At 47.7% G+C, this 16,038-nt stretch overlaps 1 protein-coding gene across 25 annotated transcripts in view; it reads right to left on the reverse strand.

Annotated features, from left to right (window-relative positions):
• The window catches only part of ZMYND8 (zinc finger MYND-type containing 8), a 160,535-nt gene that overhangs the window by 122,476 nt on the left and 22,021 nt on the right, over positions 1 to 16,038 (reverse strand). For 24 of the 25 annotated variants that reach the window (XM_014343067.6, XM_055104876.3, XM_034947115.4 and 21 more), the window contains one exon: positions 15,935 to 16,005. In XM_014343067.6, coding sequence (XP_014198553.2) covers positions 15,935 to 16,005 — 71 coding nt within the window. Of the gene's footprint in view, positions 1 to 15,934; positions 16,006 to 16,038 lie in introns of those variants that run through there. The other variant, XM_034947122.3, reaches the window with a different exon arrangement.

Below are 16,038 nucleotides of genomic sequence, written 5' to 3' on the forward strand. Positions count from 1 at the left end.
AGACGCTTCTAAGAAGTTTGGCTTGCTGGACGCGGTGGCTCACGCCTGTAATCCCAGCACTTTGGAAGGCTGAGGCAGGCAGATGACGAGGTCAGGAGTTCAAGACCAGCCTGACCAACATGGTGAAACCCTGTCTCTACTAAAAATGCAAAAAGTGTAAAAAATACACTTTGGAAGGCTGAGGCAGGCGGATCACGAGGTCAGGAGTTCAAGACCAGCCTGACCAACATGGTGAAACCCCGTCTCTACTAAAAATACAAAAATTAGCCGAGCATGGTGACGTGCGCCTATAATCCCAGCTACTCAGGAGGCTGAGACAGGAGAATCACTTGAACCCGGGAGGCAGAGGTTGTAGTGAGCCAAGATTGTGCCACTGCACTCCAGCCTGGGCAATACAGTGAGACTCTATCTCAAAAAAATATATAAGTTTGGCTTTGAAGAAGAGGACAGAAATACAGCAGCTGCTAGTAGGAAAGATGTGGGGGTCAAGACAGCAGAGAAGGGAGACAAGTGCCTTTAAAAGTCTGTGACTCCAAGCATGGTGGCTCACACCTATAATCCCAGTATGCTGGCAGGCCAAGGCAGGAGGATCACTTGAGCCCATGAGTTGGAGACCAGCCTGGGCAACATAGCAAGACTCTGTCGCTACAAAAAATTAAAGAATTAGTCAGGCATGGTGGCATGTACAGGTAGTCCCAGCTACTCAAGAGGCTGAGATGGGAGGATTGCTTGAGCCCAGAAGTTCATGGCTGCAGTGAGCCAGGATCATGCCACTGCACTCCCGTTTGGGGAACAGAGCAAGCCCCTATCTCAAAAAAATAAATAAAGACAACACAAAAAATTTAAATATGTATATTCTTCAAAAGGTTAATAGTTACCCTATGACCCCACAATTTCACTCCTAAATCTATACCCAAGAGAAATGATAATGTGTTGTGTCTGCACAAAAACTCAGACATGAACACTCACCGCAGCATTATCCCTACTAGCCAGAAAGTGGACACAACTCAAACGTCCATCAACACATACATAGATAAACAAAGTGTAGCATATCCATCCAATGCAGCATTATTCAGTCATAAAAGGAAATGAACTACAGACGCTCCTCAACTCACGATGGAGTTACAGATGATAAACCCATAAAATGTAAGTACCAGAAGTCAAAAATGAGGTCACAAACAGTGGCTCATGCCTGTAATCCCAACACTTCAGGAGACTAAGGCCAGAGGATCACTTGAGCCCAAGAGTTCCAGACCAGCCTGGGCAACACAGTGAGACCCCTGTGTCTACAAAACATATATATATGAGAGAGAGAGAGATAAAAAAACACAAATGCATTTAAGCCAGACATAGTGGTACACTCCTGTAGTCCCAGCTACACCAGAGGATCCCTTGAGGCCACTACTGCACTCCAGCCTGGGCAACATCGTGAGACCCCATCAGAAAGTAAGGCAGGCAGCACTTTGAGAGACTGAGGGAGGCAGATCACTTGAGGTCAGGAGTTCAAGACCAGCCTGGCCAACAGGTGAAACCCCGTCTCTACTAAAAATACATGGCAGGGCACAGAGGCTCACATCTGTAATCCCAACACCTTGGGAGGCCGAGGCAGGTGGATCACATCAAGAGATTGAGACCATCCTGGCCAACATGGTGAAACCTCGTCTCTACTAAACATACAAAAATTAGCTGGGTGTGGTGGCACATGCCTGTAGTCCCAGCTCCTCGGGAGACTAAGGCAGGAGAATCGCTTGAACCTGGGAGGCAAAGGTTGCAGTGACACGAGATAGTGCCACTGCACTCCAGCCTGGTGACAGAGCGAGACTCCGTCTCAAAAAAAAAAAAAAAAAAAAAAAAAATTAAGCTGGGCGTGATGGTGCTCACCTCTAGTCCCAGCTACTCAGGAGGCTGAGGCAGGAGAATCGCTTGAACCAGGAAGCAGAGGGGTGCAGTGAGCTGAGATTGTGCCACTGCACTCCAGCCTGGGTGACAAAGTGAGACTCCGTCTCAAAAAAAAAAGAAAAAAAAAAGGAAATTAAGAAAGGGAAGGAGGGAGGAATGAATAAATGAATAAATAAATAAATAAGCATCGAATATACATAACCTAGGGAACATCACAGCTTAGCCTAGCCTACCTTAAATGTGCTCAGAACACTTAAGAGTTGGGCAAAATCATCTAATGCAAAGCCTATTGTATAATAGTGTTGACTCTCTCATGTAATTTATGGAATACCATAATGAAAGTGAAAACAGAATGGTCGTATAGATTGTTTGTTTACCCTCGTGATCATGTGGCTGACTGGGAGGTGCCTGGCACCCCAAGAGAGTCTCATACTGATGCTAGCCAGAGAAAAGATCAAAAATCCAAAATGCCAAGTACTGTTTGTACTGAATTGTCACTTCCGCAGCACTGTAAGTCAGGGACTGTCTGTACTGATGATCTATGCTACAAGAATGTGGATGAGCCTTGAAAACATTATTCTAAGTGAACGAACTCAGACCAAAAGGTCACATACTGTATGATTCCATTTATATGAAATGTCTAGCATAAGCAAATCCACAGGCACAGAAAGTAGACTGGTACTTGCCAGGCACAGGGGTAACGGGGGAATGGGAAGTGACTGCTAATGAGTATGAAGTTTCTTATTGGGGGTGATGAAAATCTACAACTGATTGTGGTGTTGGCTGCACAACTCTGTGAAAAATATATATATATATATATTTTAGGCAGTCTTGCTCTGTCACCCGGGCTGGAGTGCAGTGGCACGATCTTGGCTCACTGCAACCTCCACGTCCCACGTTCAAGCAATTCTCCCGCCTCAGCCTGCTGAGTAGCTGGGATTACAGGCACACGCCACCACACTCAGCTAATTTTTTGTATTTTTAGTGGAGACAGGGTTTCACCATGTTGGCCAGGCTGGTCGGAACTCCTGACCTCAGGTGATCCACCCGCCTCGGCCTCCCAAAGTGCTGGGATTACAGGCGTCACAGCCACCACACCCGGTCTCCGTGAAAATATATTAAAAACCATCAAACTATTCACTTTAAATGGAGAACTGGGCCCAGGAGTGGTGGCTCACACCAGCAATCCCAGCACTTTGGGAGGCCAAGACAGGAGGATCGCTTGAGCCCAGGAGTTCAAGACCAGCCTGGGCAACATAGTGAAACCTCATCTCTACAAAAAAATATAAACATTAGCCAGGGGTGGTAGTGCACACCTGTAGTCCCAGCTACTCGGGAGGCTGCAGTGGGAGGACTGCTTGAGCCCAGGAAATCAAAGCTGCAGTGAGCCGAGATCGTCCCACTGCACTCCAGCTTGGGCGACAGAGAGAGACCCTGTCTCAAACAAACAAACAAAAAAAAAGGAGAATTGTATGGTATGTGAATTATATGTCAATAAAGGTATTTTTTTTTTAAGTCTGTAAAGCGCTGGATCTCTAGGTTCCCAGGAAAGCCCAGGATAGGTGAGGGGAGTCACAGGAAGTTGAAGGGGGCTTATTATCATTCCATTCACCCTCACCGCCCCCCCACAGCCATGACACCTGGTCTTTCCAAACTGATCACCTCAAGTCATCGGTAAAGGATCCACTATCAATAGAGAACAATGAAGGAATGACGACTTTAATAAGGCAATAAAAAGTACCCAGATCTCTAAAAGGCCTCAGCCCTGATATGCTTATTCTACAGGCATTTAGAGAGGAAAAAGAAGAGATGGTTCTTTTTAAACTAAGCTTGAAACGGTCGATTTTAGATCACAGTCTTCTAGAATAATAATAGTCACACAAACATATAACATGGGTCATGCTTCAAAAATGGGGCAAACACAAGGTTTGCATGAGTGAACCACAAAGCTAAATTGCACAGACACTGCCGACAGGATTCCATGAACAGATGCACAGTAGAGACGATGCTGGCCAAGAGAAGGTAGAAGATTTCTCATTTGCAAAACCATAATCAGACATCTTCAGAGTTCTGGGATATTTTAGACCTTGTTAGGAGAGGAACAATCTGGTAGTCATCTAACTCACAAATAAATTCTTTCCACTGCACAGTACACGGATGGCACTTCTTGGGCTGTCAGAGATAGAGAGGAGCCAAAATACGGTTAAAAATATGGATGCTCATTTTTTGAAAGGAAAATTCTCAGCACTTCTGCATCGCGCTGTGATTTAAAAGTGTTTGTGGTTATATTTTCTGAAAGAGTTTCCTTGAAAAATGACAGAAGGTCTCTATCTCACAGCCGTCCTCATAAACAATCCCTTTGTGAAAGTCTTAATTTACATACAACAGTGAGAACAAGGATCCTGTGCTAATTAAGGTCTGGGGCTGGTTAGCAAATTGCTATAATTGTATATTCTCTAGCATCCTTCTCTGAAAACACATCCATACCCCCAGCAAATCTCTGCAAGAATGATACTGTTCAAGATTTTAATATCTTGGGCTTCCGCTGCATCTGTGCGTGTTTCCAAGTCGTTCATTCCCTTGTGCCGGTGACATTACACAGACATTTTTAAAAATGGTTTCAGCTTTGGCAGGCTGGCATCCACACACCACAAGCATTACCACAAAACGCACACATGGCAGGATCAAGACGCAAGCAGCCCAAACAGGGGAGCCTTTGTATAAAGACGTGAATTCAACCCGTGGAGTACATCATTTCTCAGGCTGCAAATCCCTGGCCTTCAAGGCGCTTGTTCTGACTCACGCATGGTGAGGCCAAATTCTGCAATGAATTGTGCCTTGGCCAGTCTCGCACAGGGAATGCAAAATGAAAGCCCTCGGCTTCTTCTGACCCGGAAATATGTTTTGTTGGGTTCACGCATGATCTTTAGAGAAGCCAGTCTACATAGACCACATTTCTAAATGAGGCAGTTTTACAGGGGAAAAGAAAATCCCAGCTGGCCACAGCGGATGAGCCATATTCCTGCTGGTCAGCAATCAGATGGAGGCACCCTCCCCACTTTGGCACACTCTCCCATTCACCAAAGCTCCCCTTCCCCCTGCATCCCCAGATGCCAGCCACAATCACTGATCTACCTGCTGGGCCCTTCAGGCATTTGACTTGCAACCCTTGGAATACAGGTCATGGTTAAGTACAAAGGTTTAAAATCTAGGGACATTAAACACTCTTATCAAAAAAAAAAAAAAAAGGTTTAAAAATCAAAGGGCCAGCCGGGCACGGTGGCTCACGCCTGTAATCCCAGCACTTTGGGAGGCCAAGGCGGGTGGATCACCTGAGGTCAGGAATTCGAGACCAGCCTGGCCAACACAGTGAAACCCTGTCTCTACTAAAAATACAAAAATTAGCCGGGCGTGGTGGCCGGTGCCTGTAACCCCAGCTACACCGGAGGCTGAGACACGAGAATCAATTGAATCCAGGAGGCGGAGGCTGCAGTAAGCCGAGATAGGCACTCCAGCCTGGGTGATGGAGGGAGACTCTGTCTCAAAAAAATAAATAAATAAAATAAAATAAAATAAATCAAAGGGCCGGGAGTGGTGGCTCACGCTTGTAACCCTAGCACTTTGGAAAGCCGAGGTAGGTGGATCCCTTGAGCCCACGAGTTCAAGACCAGCCTGGGCAACACGGCAATAACCCTCTATATAATTAATAAATAAATAAAGATAAAACCTGACTCTAGTTCCATCCCTACTTTGACACTTCCTTAATTCATCTGAGCCTCAGTTTCCTTAACTGTAAAATGGGAATGACACACCCACATCATGGAATTAGTATGAGAATTAAATGAAGTAATTTGCATATCATGCCATGAAGTACTCAGAAAATATTAGCCACGCAAACACACCTGGCATCGAGATGGCACTTCCCATTGATGTAGGAGCATCTTTCAGCAGGATCATTACCCTCGGACACAAATGTCAACCTGACATCTTGAAAGCTCGAAAGCTTTGTCTCCTGAGAGCTAAAACGCTCTACTAAATGCCAAGGCTGGCATAATGGCAATGACTGGCTTGGGAATTACTCAGTTAATAAGTGAGTATGTGTCAAGGGGAGAGGGGCGTAAAAATTGAAATTCAGTTAGAGAACCTGAAAGGTCACATGGACTAGATGTAGGAATAGGACTGAGGAATTCCGCACCAATTATTGTCAGAGTTTCTAAGTTTCCCAAGAAGAGGACGGCTCAGCACCTGTTTTCTAAGTGCAAGTAGAGAAAAACACATTGCCAGGTTCATAAGATGGTAGAGTGGTCACCTTATCTCCTTTTGAGGACCCATCTCTTTCCCAGTGGGGACAGCGCTGCTGGGTCCAGGTGTCCAGGATATTAGCCCTTCCCTGGCCAGAGATGTGCACGTGGACTTTGCGCTATTGTCCCTGAGGAGGCTCCGGGCTGGCTCTACTCCCGAGAGTGGCCTGGACCTCCAGCCTTCCCACCAATGCAGTGGGAGCAGCTTCACACCAACAGACCACCTGCAGTCCATCCCTTTCCTGCTCAGAACCGAAGGACCCTGACCCGGGTCATGTCACAGGGGAACAGAGTCCCTAAACTTCCCAAGAAAAGCAGGCTGGAGGAAAAAAAAACATGTTCACTGAGCCTGGAGATCATCCCACTGTGGACGCTGAGATCACTGGGACTGAACAAGAGATAAGGCTTCATCCCGGTCAGCTTCACAGACATCATATTTTCACCATGCAGACTTCAGCTCTGGGAACCTCAGCAACCCCAATCTTAACCCCAGGACTTTGAATATTAAGCCAAGTGGCTCCGGCAGAAAGGTGCTCTGGAAACAGAAGCTACCACCACCGCCACTCACTATGGGGCACGAGAGCTCAGTTTCACATAACGACAACCACCCCAGGGAATCCTTGGGGAAAGTTCTCCCTCAAAACAAGGTGATCCCTTCCCCTCAATGATTCCCTACCAAAGCAAGAATTCCCAAGCACCCGAGAAAATCCTCCCAAACACCTGCAGAATGGCTTCTTCAAATGTCACAGAGGCCAACAGGACAGGAAGCTTGCAGGGCAGTGCAAAGCACTGGACTCCTAGATGGAGAGAAGCAAATTCCTATCTGATCCCGAGCCTGCCTGCTGGGCAAACCTACACAATTCTTTCTTTTTTTTTTTTTTTTGTGAGACAGAGTCTCGCTCTGTCACCCAGGCTGGAGTGGCGCAATCTTGGCTCACTGCAAGCTCTGCCTCCCGGGTTCATGCCATTTTCCTGCCTCAACCTCCCAAGTAGCTGGGACTACAGGCGCCCACCTCCACGCCCGGCTAATTTTTTGTATTTTTAGTAGAGACAGGGTTTCACTGTGTTGGCCAAAATGGTCTCGATCTCCTGACCTTGTGATCCGCCCGCCTCGGCCTCCCAAAGTGCTGGGATTACAGGCGTGAGCCACAGTGCCCGGCCCACAAATCTTCACTGTGCCCCCTCTAAGCAGGGGGTCTTCCGGGCATGGTTTCCTCATCTGCCTCCAGACCTTCTTCCTAGAGGCTGCAAGTGGGGGAAATGGCAGAACAGTCATTCTCACCACCTGACAGACCTAGCAATAAAAATTCACTGTCTCTAAGTTGATGCAAATCATAGCTAACATTTTTGAGCAGCCACCCTGTCCCAAGAACCATTCTTTTTTGAGACGGAGTCTCACCTGTCGCCCAGGCTGGAGTGCAGTGGCGCGATCTCTGCTCACTGCAAGCTCCGCCTCCCAGGTTCACGCCATTCTCCTGCCTCGGCCTCCTGAGTAGCTGGGACTACAGGCACCCGCGACCACGCCCGGCTAATTTTTTGTATTTTAGTAGAGACGGGGTTTCACCATGTTAGCCAGGATGGTCTCGATCTCCTGACCTCATGATCCGCCCGCCTCGGCTTCCCAAAGTGCTGGGATCACAGGCGTGACTGAGGCACCACACCCGGCCCCAAGAACCATCCTGAACATTCTATCTGTGTGAGCAAAGTTCATCTTAGCCATAACCTTCTATCTTTATCATCCCCATTTACAAAAGGAAACCTAGCCACAAGGAATAACTCAGCTAGAAAGGGGGCAAGACAGAACCAGGAAATCTGGCTCTAGAAGCCAGGTGGTTTTTGTTTTTTTTGAGACGGAGTCTCACTCTGTCACCCAGGCTGGAGTGCAGGGGCACGATCTCAGCTCCCTGCAACCTCTGCCTCCTGGTTTCCAGCGATTCCCCTGCCTCAGCCTCCTGAGTAGCTGAGATTACAGGTGCCTGCCACCAAACCCAGCTAATTTTCTATTTTTAGTGAACACTGGGTTTCACCATATTGGCCAGGCTGGTCTCAAACTCCTGACCTCATGATCCGCCTCTCAAAGTGCTTGGCCTCCCAAAGTGCTGGGATTACAGGCATAAGCCACCCAGCCAGAAGCCAGGTGTTTTAAATCTCAATGGCACCTTGCCTCTCAAATCATTGGGGTAAGTAAGAATGGTGGTCCAGGGGGTGCTTAAAGAGGGAACTTGAAACCATGGTGCGCACTTACAGTCCCAGCTACTCGGGAGGCTGAAGCAAGAGAATCACCTGAGCCCAGGAGTTAGAGGCTGTAGCGTACTATGATGGCAACTGTGAATAACCACTGCACTACACTGCAGCCTGCGCAACACAATGAGATTCCATGTCTTAAAAAAAAAAAAGGCCGGAGGCGTGGTGGCTCACGCCTACAATCCCACCACTTTGGGAGGCTGAGGCGAGCAGATCACTTGAGATCAGGAGTTCGAGACCAGCCTGGCCAACATGGTGAAAACCCATCTCTACTAAAAATTAAAAAATTAGCTGGGTGTGGTGGCATATGCCCCAGCTACTCAGGAGGCTGAGGCAGGAGAATCACTTGAACCCGGGAAATGAAGGTTGCAGCGAGCCAAGGTCAAGCCACTGTACTCCAGCCTGGGCAATAGAGCAAGACTCTGTCTCAAAAAGTATTTTTTTTAATGTAAAAAAAAAAAAAAATACAGCAGCCAGCATTCTAGCAGAGTAACAAATAAGAAAATACAAAGTGAGGACAAAGGCTATAAACAAAATCAGAGGGATAGAGGACGCTCTGGATGCTGGAAATGTTTAATTATCTTGATCTGGGTCAGGGCCCCATGAGTGCGAACGTGTGTTAAAGTTCATCAGACTGAACACTGTAGATCAGGTTAAAATGTACCAGAAAATAGTAAACAAACGGTGGACAGTAGAAGCCAGCCTTCTCACTGTTGGAGGAGGAGGTTACAGAGAAACCAGGGAATAAGGCTAGAATGATCCATGTGGTAATGCGAAAAGGTCAAACGAGAGAATGAACTCATGTTTAGCTGATATAGACACAGATGGATACATGTAAAAATGTTTACACAGTATGTGTATATATCCTTCCTTGTCTACTGAGAGAATCTAGAAGCAAGGTGGCTCACACCTGTAATCCCAGCACTTTGGAAGGCCGAGGTGGGCAGATCACTTGAGGTCAGGAGTTCGAGACTAGCCTGGCTAACATGGCAAAACCCCATCTCTACTAAAAATTTAAAAATTAGCCAGGCATGGTGGTGCATACCTATAGTCCCAGCTACTTAGAAGGCTGGGGCAGAAGAATTGCTTGAACCTAGGAGGCAGGGGTTGCAGTTAGCTGAGAGTGCACCACTGCATTCCAGCCTAGGTGACAGAGCGAGACTCCATCTCAAAAAGAAAAAAAAAAAAGAATCTAGAACAAAGACATTCCAGTAGCAATGAGCACACTTGGCCAGGTGCGGTGGTTCATGCCTACAATCCCAGCACTTTGGGAGGCCGAGGTGGGAGGATCACAAGGTCAGAAGTTCCAGACCAGCCTGGCCAACATAGTGAAACCCCATCTCTACTAAAAATACAAAACTTGGCCGGGCGCGGTGGCTCGTGCCTGTAATCCCAGCACTTTGGGAGGCTGAGGCGGGCGGATCACGAGGTCAGGAGATCGAGACCATCCTGCCTAACATGGGGAAACCCTGTCTCTACTAAAAATACAAAATATTAGCCGGGCGTGGTGGCGGGCGCCTGTAATCCCAGCTACTTGGGAGGCTGAGGCAGGAGAATGGCGTGAACCCGGGAGGCGGAGCTTGCAGTGAGCGGAGATCGCGCCACTGCACTCCAGCCTGGGTGACAGGGCGTGACTCCGTCTCAAAAAAAAAAAATACAAAACTTAGCCAGGCGTGGTGGTGTGTGCCTGTAGTCCCAGCTGCTCAGGAGGCTGAGGCAGGAGAATCATTTGAAACCAGGAGGCAGAGGTTGCAATGAGCCGAGATTGTGCCACTGCACTCCAGCCTGGGCAACAGAGGGAAACTCCATCTCAAAAACGAACAAACAAACAAAAACGAGCACACTTAGTGCCCACATCTTGGTTTCTAATACTATTCTCCAATAAAAGAAACCAGGATCCTCTGGGTGCAGTGGCTCACACCTGTAATCCCAGCACTTTGGGAGGCCAAGGCGGGCGGATTACCTGAGGTCAAGAGTTCGAGACTAGCCTGGCCAACATGGTGAAACCCTGCCTCTACTAAAAATACAAAAAAATTAGCCAGGCGTGGTGGTGCACTCCTGTAATCCCAGTTACTCGGGAGGCTGAGGCAGGGGAATTGCTTGAACCAGGGAAGTGGAGGTTGCAGTGAGCCAAGATCGCGCCAACTGCACTCCAGCCTGGGAGACAGAGCGAGATTCTGTCTCAAAGAAAATAAAAAAAAGCTGGGCATGGAGGCTCATGCCTGTAATCCCAGCACTTTGGGAGGCTGAGGCAGGCGGATTGCCTGAGGTCAGGAGTTCGAGACTAGCCTGGCCAACATGGAGAAACCCCGCCTCTACTACAAATACAAAAAAATTAGCCGGGCATGGTGACATGTGCCTGTAATCCCAGCTACTAAGGAGGCTGGAGCAGAGGAATTGCTTGAACTAGGAGGTGGAAGTCACAGTAAGCTGAGATCACACCACCGCACTCCAGCCTCGGCAACAGAGCAAGACTACATCTCAAAAAAAAAAAAAAAAAAGAAAAGAAAGAAAGAAACCAGGATCCATAGAGAAATGGATGATTTTAGGGCTGAGGCAAAGACATACAAAATGAGCCTGGAACATCTTATAGTGTCAGAAGACAAGAAAGTGCGCAATAAATAAATAAATAGGCCAGCCAGGCATGGTGGTTCACACCTGTAACCCCAGCACTTTGGGAGGCCAAAGTGGTAGGATCACTTGAGCCTGGGAAATTCAAAACCAGCCTGGGCAACACAGCGACACTCCATCTCTACAAATAAAAAGAACAAAAATTAGCCAACTGTGGTGATGCATGCCTGTGGTCCCAGCTACTTGGGAGGCTGAGGCAAGAGGACTGCTTGAGTCCAGCAGGTCAAGGCTGCAATGAGCTGTGATTGTACCACTGCACTCCAGCCTGGGCAGCAGAACGAGGCTGTCTCAAACGAACAAATAAATAAACCCCACAACGATGGAGTCTGTCAAGGGGACACAAGAGCCAACACAAAGAGCTCCCAACTGCCAAAGCTGGAATGATTTGAGCAATAAAATAAATAAGTAGTATTGGATTACAACCCACAGTATAAAGTAACCATCCCAGAGTCCACACTGCTAGAGATAAATGACTGAATAAATACATAAGGGAGAAGAGACTAATACCCCATACAGAAGAATTCTAAATTTTTTTTTTGAGACACAGTGTCACTGTCACCCAGGCTGGAGTGCAGTGGTGGAATCTTGGCTCACTGCAACCTCCGCCTCTCGGGTTCAAGTGATTTTTCTGCTTCAGTCTCCCAAGTAGCTGGGATTATAGGCATACAATGTTTGCTATTTTTAGTAGAGATGGGATTTTGCCACGTTGGCCAGGCTGGTCTCGAACTCCTGGCCTCAAGTGATCTGCCCGCCTTGGCCTCCCAAAGTGCTGGGATTACAGGCATGAGCCACCACATCTGGCCCCCAAATAATTTATGTCAAGCCTCTGCTTTCGAGGAGGTGGAGCATAGCTCTTCACTCCTTAAGTGTGGGTGATGCCTTGTGACTTCCTTCCAAAGAGCAGAGGATGGAAAGAGAAGAAAGACAGCCAGATGGTCATGGTCAACATCAACAGTGATAAATCTTTTTTTTTTTTTTTTTTCTTTTTGAGACAATCTCATTCTATCTCCCAGACTGGAGTGCAGTGGCATGGTCTCAGCTAACTACAACCTCCGTCTCCACCCCCTCCACCCCGGGTTCAAGTGATTCTCCTGCCTCAGCCTCCCGAGTAGTTGCGACTAGAGGTGCCTGCCACCACACCCAGCTAATTTTTGTATTTTTAATAGAGGCAGGGTTTCACCATGTTGGCCAGGATGGTCTCGAACTCTTGACCTCAGATGATCCCCCCACCTTGGCCTCCCAAAGTGCTGAGATTACAGGTGTGAGCCACTGCACAAGGCCAACAGTGATAGATCTCATTAATAATACATACCCTTGATGTGATATGATGAAAATGGCATTTTACCCTCTGTAGTCTTCTTCCTCCCCAAAACCCATAACCACAGTTTACCAGAGTCTAATCACGAGAAACACATTATACAAATCCCAATTGACAGGACAATCTACAAAATACCCGACCAGTATTCCTGAAAACCGGTAAGTTCAACAAAAACAAGAAAAGTCTAAGAAACTGTCACAGCCAACAGGAGCCCAGGCAGACAACTAAATGTAATGAGGAATCCTGAGTGGGATTCTAAAACGGAAAAGGGACTTTTGTGGGAAACCGAAGGAAATCTGAATAAGGGATGGCCTTTAGTTGGTAATAACATATCAAAATTGATGCATTATTTGTAACAATTACACCACACTAGTGTATGATGTTAATAATAGAAGAAATTGTGTGTGTGGAGCCAGGGGCTAACATGGGAACTCTTGGCACTATCCTCAAAACTTTTCTGGAAATCTAATACTACTGTTAAATTAAAAGTTCATTTTAAAAATGTAATAGAAAATTGGCCAGGCATGGCGGCACATGCCTATAATCCCAGCACTTTGGGAGGTCAAAGAGGGAGGATCACTTGAGGCCGAGGGTTTCAGACCAGCCTGGGCAACCCACTGCGACCTCATCCCTACAAAAAAAAAATTTTTTTAATTAGCCAGGTGAGGTGGTGTGCACCTGTAGTCCCAGCTACTCAGGAGGCTGAGGTGGGAAGATAGCTTGAGCCCAGGAGATTGAGGCTACAGTGAGCTTCGAGCCCAGGAGATCAAGGATACAGTGAGCTATGATCATACCAGTGCACTCTAGCCAGGACAGTGCAGTGAGACGTTGTCTTTTATATAAATATTTAAAACAGAAAATAATGAAATGACTCCTTCAGACTTGGTGGCCACCAAAAGCCTCTTTGAGGAGCCACCATCTGAGATAAGTCTGAGATCACAATGAGAAATGGGCAGCCTGCTCCTGGCAAAAGACACACAGGGGCCCCAAGGAAGGAACCAAGAGGAAGGAGGCCAAGGAGCTCAAGTGAAGTGGGGGGAGAAATGGCACAAGGTGAACAGAACATCACAAAGGAAACAAAGGTAAACAGGGCCGGCCCAGGAAGGCAGGTCACGGTGACTTCAGACCTGAGTGGAAGGGTACTGGAAAATCATCAGAAGGAGTTAGCAAAATGAGACAGAACCTGACCCACTTTTTTTTTTTTTTTTTTTGAGACGGAGTCTCGCTCTGTCCCCTAGGCCGGAGTGCAAAGGCGTGGTCTTGGCTCACTGCAACCTCCGCCTCCTGGGTTCAAGCAATTCTCCTGCTTCAGCCTCCCAAGTAACTGGGATTATAGGCACATGCTGCCACGCCCAGATAATTTTTTTGTATTTTAGTAGAGATGGGGTTTCACCATGTTGCCCAGGCTGGTCTCGAACTCCTGAGCTCAGACAATCCACCCGCCTCGCCCTCCCAAAGTGCTAAGATTACAGGCGTGAGCCACCGCACTCTGTCCACTTTTTTTTTTTAATAGAGATGGGGGCGGGAGGGGGGGGTCTCATTAAGTTGCCCAGGCTGGTTTCGAACTCCTGGCCTCAACTGATCCTCCCACCTCAGTCTCTCAAGTAGCTGGGATGATTGGCATGCGCCACTGTGCCTGACCCCAATCCACGTTTTTGAAGCGCATTCTGGCTGCTGAAGGGTGAGGATGGGAGTAGGAGAAAAGAGAGAAAGAGACAATGGTCACTCAGCTTGGTCATGCTTGGATAGAATCTAATCCAACACCCCACTTCACAAATACAAAAATGAAGGGACAGAGCCAGTGTCCAAGCCCCCTGGGGAAGGTAAGCAGCAGAACAGGGACAAGACCCCCACCCTCCTGGCCCCCTCTCTTCAGTCCGTCTCCACTTTGCCCCGTCTCCTGCTGGACCACATTTGATTCTGACCACAGCAAGGGGGCTGAGAAGTGGCTGAGAGGCACGTGCTCCTGCAACATCAAAAACACCTCTGTGAGAAGGTACCTTCCTTGCTCTGAAGTCCCTGGTGGCTCAGCTCTCTTCACCATCAATGGCACTGAAACTTCCTGCCACCCAGCACAGGCTGGGTCATGCTGTGATGAGGGGGCAGCAGCCCTCTGCCTCCGCCCAGCCTCCTCCTGCTGCTCCCCAGCACACAGCACCCACCCAGTAAGCCAGGCCTTCCCACCCAGGGTGCCTCCCCTTCTGTGACCCCTGCCAGAGATCAGCAGCCAGCTTCTGCTTCCCAGGTCCCAGCCTTGACTACTGGACCCTCAACTTTGCCCCAAAATGACATACTGTCTTTTTTTTTTTGAGATGGAGTCTTGCTCTGTCGCCCAGGCTGGAGTGCAGTGGTGCGATCTCAGCTGACTGCAACCTCCGCCTCCCAGGTTCAAGTGATTCTCCTGCCTCAACCTCCTAAGTAGCTAGGATTACAGGCGCGTGCCACCATGCCCGACTAATTTTTGTATTTTTAGTAGAGACGGGGGGTTTCACCATGTTGGCCAGGCTGGTCTCGAACGCCTGACCTCATGATGGCCCGCCTTGGCCTCCCAGAGTGCTGGGATTACAGGCATGAGCCACCACGCCTGGCGACACGCTGTCTTGTAACAATCCTCAAAATGCTTTTGGTTTCAGACGCCTTTAGGGAGTCACTTTGTGCGACACTCTGCAGCCAAATGAGAATCTCCTTCCGGCAGTATGCAGTAACCCTGTCCAGCCTCTTCCTCCCTCCCCATAACCCCCAGTGCAAGGCTGTGTGTTCCAAGAAAGCACTCAGTGACTTGATGAAGGAATGAAAACACCTTGGTACAACCATTAAGTTTGGAGATGAGCCTTTTCATCAACCAAAGATACGAAAAATACTCCAGTAGCTTATTTGTGAAAGCACCCTGAAGGTAAAAGTGAATAACTGCTTCATTTTGGGAAGCCTCATAAAATCTCTTTCACAAAGACCAAATGAAAAGTACCAATCCCTCAATTAGAGGATATTCAGGAGTCTACTCCAGGCTTGTGAATAAACGCATAAATTGTGTTTGTCCTAATTTGCTAAATTTTGAACTAAATGCAAACACTGGCCCCGGCATCCCAGCAAGCTCTACATTTCCTTTTTATCTCTAACCCAAGACCACCACTTTCCAATGAAGCGGGCTGACTTCATCCCACTTCTGGGATTCCAAAGAGGTCTGTTGTTAAAATCAGAAAACGAGCAGCAGCTAGAGGCTCTGGTGGCTTCCAGAACATGCTTTATTTAAACCGTGGCTCCTGAAAGTCACCCTGCGGAGAGGTAGCCAGCCACCCTCAGTCATGACACACAGGTAAAATTCACTGTCAGGACCCCTACACAGGCACCAGGGAAAGAAAACCAAAAGGAGGAGAGTTCTCCATCAATTAGGTTCATCCATCAAAAAATCTTATATCTGAAAATCCAAGAAGAGTTACAACGTCGGCTCAGAGAGCCACACACTTCACTGCACTACAACAACAAAAAGAAATTCCAATTTCCTCCTTAGCTCTAGAATAGATAATACAAGATTTTTACTCACCTTTGGAGCGAGTAGAGATATCCATGCCCTCTACCACCTCCTGTTCTGTTTTTATTTCCTCTTCAGCCAAGCTGAAACAGAGCAAATTATGTTCATGTTTAGGA

The sequence above is a fragment of the Pan paniscus genome, chromosome 21, assembly GCF_029289425.2.
Source record: "Pan paniscus chromosome 21, NHGRI_mPanPan1-v2.0_pri, whole genome shotgun sequence".
NCBI lineage: Eukaryota > Metazoa > Chordata > Mammalia > Primates > Hominidae > Pan > Pan paniscus.